At 38.0% G+C, this 9,653-nt stretch overlaps 1 protein-coding gene across 1 annotated transcript in view; it reads right to left on the bottom strand.

The window, feature by feature from the left end:
• The window catches only part of PLEKHD1 (pleckstrin homology and coiled-coil domain containing D1), a 40,424-nt gene extending 34,728 nt beyond the window's left edge, over positions 1-5,696 (bottom strand). The window contains exon 1 of the mRNA XM_087721451.1: positions 5,375-5,696. Coding sequence (XP_087577577.1) covers positions 5,375-5,523 — 149 coding nt within the window. The 5' untranslated portion in view covers positions 5,524-5,696. The remainder of the gene's footprint in view (positions 1-5,374) is intronic.
• Positions 5,697-9,653: the final 3,957 nt, after the last annotated feature.

Raw genomic sequence — 9,653 nt, 5'->3', positions numbered from 1 at the left:
AAATGTGGTGGTCCTCTTGGAGGAGGAGGGGGAGGCGGCAGGAGTTATTCTGGTGGGGGGGAGGCTCGTCGGCATCTTCAGCGGCAGCCCTGCCCCTGTGAAAAAACCCGAAGATGGAGCAGATGATGTCGCCGCCACATGACTGTAGGAGGAATTCTGGGAGTTGAAGTCCACAGTCTTAAGCTGTCAGGTTTGAAGATCCCTGTGTTTTTTTTCCCTAAAGGGTTAGGGGTGCAAGGATCTTGTAACTTGACAGCTTTAAGACTTGCATGCTTCACTGCCAGAGTTTCTGAGCCAATATGACTGGAGGAGGAATTCTGGGAGTTGAAGTCCACAGTCTTAAGCTGTCAGGTTTGAAGATCCCTGTGTTCCTAATAGAAAGAGTTCAGGTTTCCAATCTAACTTAACCTTTGTTATTTCTTCCAACCTTTTCCAGAATTTTTTTGCCTCTTCACAAGTCCACCATAAATGATAATATGTGCCATGATGTATTGAATCACATTTCCAGAAATTTAGCGAGGTATTTGTTGAAATTTTGGCCAACCTTGACGGTGCCAGATGCCATCTATAATAAAGCATTTTGTACTGGTTTTCCTTGTATGGGATTGATAGTGTCATTCTTAAATTTATTCCCCAAAATTTTTCCCATTTGTCTAGTTCAATGTTATAGCCAAAGTTCTGTGCCCTTTTTATCATTGGTTCTTTTACAATTTCCTCTTCCATTTGATACTTCAAGAGGAATTTGTATATTTTCCCTATCATCTTTCTGTCCAGACTTTGAATAATTTTATCCAATTCGTGTGGTTCTGTTTCAATACCATATATTTTAGTGTCTTTATTGTATTTAGTTTTAATTTGGAGGTAGGTTAGCCAATCACCTTTCATATTCTGATCTGCCAATTCTTCAATTGTTTTTAAATTTCCCTGTCTGTCAATTAGATCTCTGTATCTTAGAATTTTGTTCCAATCTGTAAAATTTGGGTGTGTCGTTCTTTCTGTTGGTGATAGCCAATTTGGGGTTTTCACATAGTAGATTTTTTTGATTTTGAGCCATTGTTGCAGTAAAGTTCTAATTAAATGATTTTGAAAGTATTTGTGCGTTTTATGTTTGTCATTCATTCCATAAGAAATTATGCCAGCCTGCCTGCAGGTCATGGCCTTCTAAGATCAGAATTCTTTTATTCTTTAACTCAATCCAATCCTTCATCATTGTCATTGTTACTGCAGTTGCGTATATATAGGCTCCCTGTGTGCTTCCATCCACCCCTACAAAGATCTGCTGACTCTGCCTGCCTGCTGGTAAGTGAGCTGGGTTTTTTCTTTTATTTTTTTAATGTATTTTAAAATAATATTTTATTTATTGTGCATATGATTTTTAAAAATAGTGTTATTCTGTGTTGATTCTTTTTTTAAATTGTCTTAAACTATTTAAAAAAAGATTCTATCCAAAATAAATTGAAACAAGCCATTTTTAAAATTTCTATGCACAATACTTTGAAATGGACTCAGGAGTCATGATTGACACTGAGTGAATTTGCACTTTTAATAATCAGGAAGATACAATGGCATTGAAAAAAGTGACTGATGACCATTTTTCACACTTAGCGACCATTTTCACACTTAGCGACCGTTGTGGCATCCTCATGGTTACGCGATCAAAATGTTGATGTTTGGCAACGGATTCGTATTTCTGATGATAGTTTGAAATGGTGACAGTATAAATTATTGCTGGTGTAATACTTAACAATGGTTTTTAAGGATTTCTTTTATTTATAGAATACCTTTTTTATTATTTTGGGGGGATTTTTACTTTTAAATTGTTTATAAAATGTATTTACTACAAGAAATGTTCCTTTTTGCAAATGTGATCTTTGCAAATCTTTGTGATGCAATATGTTCAGACCAGGTTTATGTGTCTCAAAGTGGCTGCTATTCTATGGGCAGGCCAGGTTGGTGCAAGGCAGCTTTGCCAGATTTGGTGTGTTTCACCCTCATTGAATTTTATATCGTATAAAGAATGGAAGGAGGAAGGAAGAGAAAAAAGGAGGAAGGGAGTGAGTGAGGAAAGAAGAGGATGGAAGGAGGGAGGAAGGAAGGAAGAGAGGGAAAGAGCAGAAGACAGATAAGGTGAAGGTAGATAAGCAAGAGGAATGAAGGAAGAAGTGAGGAGTCTCGAGGAGGGGGAAAACATTTAGTGACCAAAGTTACAATGGCATTGAAAAAAGTGACTGATGACCATTTTTCACACTTAGCGACCGTTGCGACCATTTTTCACACTTAGCGACCGTTGCGACCATTTTTCACACTTAGCGACCGTTGCAGCATCCTCATGGTCACGTGATCAAAATTTTGTTTGGCAACAGATTCGTATTTATGCTGGTTTCAGTGTCCCGGGGTGACCTTTTGACAAAAAAAATTTTTTTTAATCAAGCCCCCCCCCCCCCCCCCCCCGGTCAAGGGTGTCCCTCTTTTCCAATCTGAAAATCTGGTCACCTTAGTCTAGTGTGTCCCATGGAAAGAGCAACATAAGACCTAACAGAAGTTTTGCCATCGAAGTGCCATCTAAGACAGAGGCTTTCATTGAAGCCAGGAATCAGGATGGGAGCAACATCCAGATGGGGGATCATCTGTGGAGAGCAGATGACTTCTACACTTCTCTGGGTTCTATCTAGACCGGCTCTATGCTTGCTGTGTGTCTTGATGAGGCTTGCTGTCCTTCAAGTTAATAGGCCTTGTTATCCCTATGCAAATAATACATTTGCTTCCAAAAGTGAAATATCTTGACTATTGTCTCTTAGTCTCTTAACTTAGTCTCTTGACTATTGCAAATTAGTAACACTTAACACTATTGCAAATTTGTGAAACAAAAGGAAAGAACCAATAACCATACATCCCATGACAGTAATCCTTTCCATTCCTACACACTGTTTTTGAGGCAAGTATGTGTACCATAAGTACAATTGGTTACATTTCATGTCTATATGCATTTATTAGCTGAAAGCACAACTAAAATAGAGATTCTGGGCAAATTTTATATTCGTGTCTTAACATGGTATTAGAGATCTCTTTTTAAAAGTCCTTTCTATTCTTTTTTTATTTTTTTATTCTCTCACATACCATTTTAAGCATACATTCACATAATTATTATTCATCTTTACATTTGTCATTCTTATACATTTGTTATTTCATTTAATAGGTTATAATATACAGTTTGGGTTGCTTTATTTACCATCCCTTCCGCCTGTTGTAACACCACCTTTTTCTTCCTTTCTTTTCTCCCGACCTCTCTTCTCTACTTCCTTCCTTCCTCCTTTCCTTCCTCTTCCTTCCTCCCTTACCTCTCCCCTACTCCTACCCTTCCGCTTCTCCTTCCTACTGTCTCTCCTTCTCTTTCTCTCCCTTCCATCCTCCTCTCATTACCTCTTTCTTTTTGATAGGCTAACAATAGAGAATGAGAGTTTTCTCTGCTACAGTACATGGAGGACCTTAGTTTCCATAAAACTGTGACTGGAATTGAAGAGGATATTTCAGGTCAACTAGCCAACTCAGGGGAGCATAGATGACAACCATCTTCTTGCCAGACAGAAGGTCCTGCTTTCCTTATAGGACATTTAGTTCTTTAAGAAGAGGAAACCCAGCTCAGCAGTGCCAAGAGAATATTGATTTCTCTGAGGAAGTGACAGCTCCTCACCACTGTTTTTAGCCAACTGCTTACCTTGCAAACTGTTTTATGACTTGCATTTTTACTATGCTTTAGGCATATGAAGCCCGTGGGGCGAGGTACTATTTTATACAATGCCCTCATACTGTGGTTGGAGAGCATTTTTAATAACCAGCATTATTCTTATTTAATCAGGAATCAGTTTTGTTTGGCTCTTGACAGTTGGCTAAGTTTTTCAAGTCAACACCTCCTCTGCTTCAGAAGGGTTCTGCCATTAACTTTTGCCTCTACTTAGCTGCAGAAGGCCCACTAATTTCTATGCACACAGCCTGGAATATCTTTTCCATGAGTTCACAGGTACAAGTTGAGAGTAGAAGTACAGGTTGAGCATACAGTATCTTTTCCTCACTTCCTCTTCTTTTGCTCAGGCAAATTAGCAATAAAATACATATACTTTAAAAAAAAGATTGATCCAGAACTTAATTTTTTGAACAGATGAACTCAAGGAAAAGCATTTCAGAGGTTCTTCACAGGGGAAAGCAGAGAGAAACTACTAAACCATATTCTCCTCTCTGCAGTTCCTTTATGCTGTGCTGGAATGATAAGGCAAAAGAAGAAACAGAGGGAGGATCAGCACAATTTTTTATAAAAAATCTCCCATCTGTGTTTCAAGGGAAGAACCCTGCAAGCAGAATTTTTTTCACAGAAACCCTTGATCCAAGCTTCTCTTTATATTTATTCACTGTGCTTTCATGTTCGGTTGGGCTATACATTAAATGCAAATATAAGCTTTTTCTGGAAGGACTGGTAGCAGGAAGATTAAAAACAAACCTTATGTGCTAAATGTTTCTGAAATCTGGCAATAGCATAAGTTACTCCTGATCACCTACATATTTACTATTCCAACATTATATTTAGGAATAGGTTATTTATTATGGAGATGGCATTTTCTCTTAACCCGTAATATTTTGTGATTGAGAAAATACAATTGTGCAGCAATTCTGACAACGAGCACAAGATAAATATGTGCGTAGGATTAGATAGTGATAGCATGTGATATCATGAACAGTTTCGCTCCTCCCTGTTGTGTTGGCACCGTGTCATGTCTTCAGATCAGGCAGCCAGCATTCCCAAAAAAGCATTTTGGAATTAAGTTCACACAACAGGCAGCAAGCAAGCAAGAAAAGAAAGCCTTCACTGCTTGGCTAAACTTTCCCTAGAAGTGGGTGATCTCAACTTAGCCTACATTCTGTAAAAAAAAGCATGGAGTCCGAATGGAAATGCTACATAAGTTTTCTCTATCTCTTATATACAGTTGGCACCTATGCCCCTTCTTCAAAGAGCACAGAGAATTGCAAGCAGAGTCTTTGCCAACCCACAAAAAGGACCACAACACAGAAATTGTGTTTGCCCAGATTACTAATTAATAGATTCCATAAAATTGCACAATAATGATGATGGTGGTGACAATGATTTTGATCCTACACATTAATAAAGCCCCATTCCTGGACTGTATTCTTCTATTCTGGAACTCATCTGTCTGGACATTTTAAGATCCTGCCTGATCTGTCTATATATTTCAAAATCCCAGCCTGTTTGCTATCCCAGATTTTCTGGATTTTCCTTCCCATTATGAACTCCATAATCACCTTCTCTTCTCTTCTGCCCTCCCTTTTTGCCTCTGCAGCTCTATCCAGACACTTTCTGCCTTACCTTCTGGACCATTTGGCTGATGGTCTCCCAAACGGTCTTTTCCAGAGCACTCCATACAGCTGCACTTTGGTGCGGATATCCAAAGCATCCAGATCTGTTGGATCCATGGAGGGGGAAGGAGAGACCGAGTTGGATTTAGAAGTAAACATTATTAAGAGGCAGACTTAAAAATATATATATAATTCTCTGCCTCTGCTCTGCAGCTGTAGGAATCCGATTAAATGCAACGAACCAGAAAGGCGTAACTGCTTACTCGGGGAGAGAGGGGGAGAGAGTGAGGCTTAGCTCTGAATCAATAACTGTGCTGCCAGTGCTCGATATTTGTCTCCCTGATGCAGAGATGATGTGAGCTTCCTCGTTTCATTTCACTTCCTGATGCCCTGAACAGTGAGGGAACATTCCAGACAAGCAGGAGGGGGAGAAAAAACCCCTTTTCATGAAGTAGATGGAGCCCTCAGTGTAACAAGCCAAGGCATAGTTTGTGTGACAATGGAGCATTCACAAAGTATAGTTGCAGATAGAATGAAATGTCACTCATATTACTTTCCTAGTCAGTTTAGTATGATGGTTAAGGTTTAGGGCTAAGAACATGAAGATCTGGGTTCAAATCCTCAATCCATTCCCTGGGTAATTCTTGTGCTGAGAGGCAGTAACCAGCCCAATTTACCTTGTCAGGTTGTTGTAAAGATAAAATGGGAGGAGGACCCAAGAAGGGCCTTCTGCTGCTTGAAAAAAATATTGGGGATAGTTATGGCACAAAGGGTTCCTTTAATGAATACACTGGATGGGACTAACCACCTCTGAGCTCAGTGAAGATTGTGTCTGTTCAAACATTGAGCATTCACATACTATATATTTGAATATAAATCCCACTAGCCAAGTTTCCATTCAAATGTGAGATTTAAGGTTGAAAAGACTCAATTTTAATTTGTGAACCAAGATATTTTTAAAATCATTTTAAATTTTCTCTGAGATTAAAAAACCCCCACAAGAATCTATGGTAAGAGCTCCGAACGATACATCTCAACATTCATTCACAGCCTACTAGAGGTGGTATTCAGCAGGTTCTGACCAGTTTTGAAGAACCGGTAAATACCACCTCTGACTAGCCCTACCCCCATCTATTCTCTGCCTCCCCAGTCCCAGCTGATTGGGAGGAAATGGGCGATTTTGCAGTAACTTTCCCCTGGAGTGGGGTGGGAATGGAGATTTTGGAGTCTCCTTCCCCTGCCATGCCCACTAAGCCACACCATGTCCTCTAAGGCACACCCACAGAACTGGTAGTAAAAAAAATTGAATCCCACCACTGCAACCTACATGTAACTTGTGATCCAAGATTTGAAGACAAGATTCAGTTTAAACCACTCAGAGATAGTTTGAAAAGAAGATTTGATGAGAAGCTATCATGGAAGGCATTCTTTTGGCAGAACAGGATGGAAACCGTTAGGCTTTCAGAGCACATTAACTTTGTGAAATTTCAGCCACAGAACTCCATTATTATTATTTTAAAAAAGAATAATGCACCTGCACTCTTTTAAAGCAGAGATAGGGAAAGAAAATACAGCAAAAATTGTTTTATTAAAGCTTAACAATAACATGTTCAGAAATTGTTTAAAAAGTAAGCTCTTACTAAACCAATTATCAGTTTTTCTGGGTAGTTACAATGGTTGATTGGCATGGAATTGTTTGTGCAAACAATGTATATAATAATATCCCATGATATAAATAGAAATATGTATTATATGCAATAGTTTAACCTCAAACCACAGTATGTGAAACCTACTTACAATGCAAAACCATTTGACCTTCTTGTCTCAAAACAAACTGCCTGAACAAATTCTAGCAGAGGTGTGAGAACATATTCAGCAATGCAGCAATAGCAACAGGACAGTTAAAAACCAGGCTTTCTTCTCTTGCATGCATTCATTTTCAACCTGTGTGGAATATTGGAAACTGTCCCATACATTATGGGTTTGGTCATGGATGTATTTAGAGATGCTTCTGCCTAACTACATCTCAACAAAGAATCTTGGCAGGACTTCTTGAGTACTGAGATGATGTTGGAAGCCACACTTCTGTTTTTGAGCATTGCAGTGTGGGAGATGTGGTTTATGGAATGGTTAACCCTTGCTTGTCTAAAATTTCAGATAGGATTACCATTTTATAATTTCTCAACTTAAGTTTCTAAAAAAATTTCTTTAAAACATATGGGTTAGATAGGAACATTAGTTTGCGCTCCAGATTTCACCTTTTTTAAAATGGAAGCTAACTAATATGTTATTTAAAGTTTACTTGAAATCAGAAAACAAAAACAAAAATCAAACCTGTAGAATAGAATATGGGAAAAAACAGGTCATCAAAGAAGAGATATAGGTAGTCCAGAACTTTAAAGAGCTATCAGGAAAATTAAAACTCAGAATGAACTGACTTTTAATAAAGAATAACAAAGGGCTTCTTAAGATATTTCCAGAAATAAAACGAACAGAGAGTGTATCAGTTATTCAGTGGAAATCTCAAAATGCTAATACATAATTTGCAATCACTGCAAATGAGTCCAATTTTGACTCAATCAACTGCTGCATCCTTTGATATCAAATTGTAGAAAATAAACTTCAACTCATTCATTCCAAGTCAAATTGGTATATCGTTTTGATTACCTGCCATGATAAAAAAATTTAAATTCATATATAATATATAGAAGAAATGAGATGTCCTCAAATCCCCCTTGAAAATATTTTCTCACCAATAAGAAACTTTGTTATCTGCTCCCAATAACATTTTTAAACTGTGGTGTTATAAAATAGCAACCTATTTCTCCAAAATTCATTATAGTATGAATCTCTTCATTATTATTACTAGCCTATTTAACAGAAAAAAGCAACCCCAAAGATGGGCAATTAGATCCCAAATGCCCCCAAAAGTGTGCAATTGTAACCATTTTTGTTGTCAATAAATTTCTTTCCACTAGTGGTCTGATAGTTATAGGTAGTAATTGTATTGCCAGACTATTCCTGCTAAATTCTCTAATAGCTCCAAATAGACTGGATCAGTTACTAGAAGAAATCTTGTCTTCTATCTACACCCGATTCAATTGTGTAATTTCCTGTTATCTTCCTCTCCAACTCCCATAATAGTCTTATCACTAAAATCATGGGAACCCACTATCGTAGGGCACAGATGGTTGGGGGAAGTGCTCTACCCAATTGTTAAGATTGTGGTCCATACTCGGAAAGACCAACTAGAGATTGACAAAACTACCTGGTCACTTTTGCGCATATTTATTTACAAGCCTCTCTCTCCAACCTCTATACCTACCCGCATTTTTTAACAGAGATGCCTAAAACCTGGCAGTACAATAGCATTTTCATATAAAAGACTGGATAGCAAGTTCTGTACACAGGATTCTATCTGTCAAAAGTTTGAGCAGTTTATGTTAAATAAAATACATTAACAATAATTTCCTTTTTCTATCCATCTGGATAGGTACCTGAGTAAGTTTCCAAGATGTTCCAGCTCCATTTAAACAAACTTAACTTTGGATTTTTTAAAATAAATTTCCCTTAGAAATGTCTGGAGCTAATAGCATGTTGTACATTTGTGATCATTTATACATTTACACGGCTGCCGAAATCAAACCAGGTGACTCTGGGTAGTGGACAAAAAGAAGCCCATAATTAATACAAAACAACAAATTAAAATATACTGAACAATGACCAAAGAGAACTGAAAATCTTTCTCTTACCATTGTGGACTCAATTCAACCTGATCCCAGAACTGGGAGAAAAAAGCCAGGTCTTCACTGCTTTCCCTCCTAAAGACATGCATAGCTGGGGCCAACTTTATATCTAAGAAAAGATCATTTCAAATGGCAGGGTACATCACAGAGAAGGCACACCTCATGACAATTTCAATGATTTCAATGAAGAGTTTGCCTTCTCCTTCAGAATGTATGGGGATGGGCAAATATACCCACAGGAGCAGTTGGTTCGACAGGCAACACAATCCTGTCAGGTAGGGTATTACCAGCACTTTGAATTGCATCTAGCCTGACGTTATCATGCCAGCATAATAAATATACATAATTAGCTGGGCTGGTGCATTATGGTCCAATTGAAGTTTCCAATGGTCTTCAAAGATATGTAAATCACCAACAAGTTTTGAAAATAAGAAAAAAATATTTAGTAAGTACATTTAATACTTTGGCATGTTACATTTGGATGCACTGGGGGAGGGATGACAAAGTATGCTGATTTATTATGCTTTTCACTAGGTTCTTCTA

Source organism: Thamnophis sirtalis, unplaced genomic scaffold, assembly GCF_051295495.1.
Source record: "Thamnophis sirtalis isolate CommonGarterSnake01/CBP01778 unplaced genomic scaffold, rThaSir2_p1.2 scaffold_1, whole genome shotgun sequence".
Lineage (NCBI taxonomy): Eukaryota > Metazoa > Chordata > Lepidosauria > Squamata > Natricidae > Thamnophis > Thamnophis sirtalis.
The sequence above is the reverse complement of the archived record's forward strand: the minus strand, read 5'-3'. Positions and strand labels throughout refer to the sequence as shown.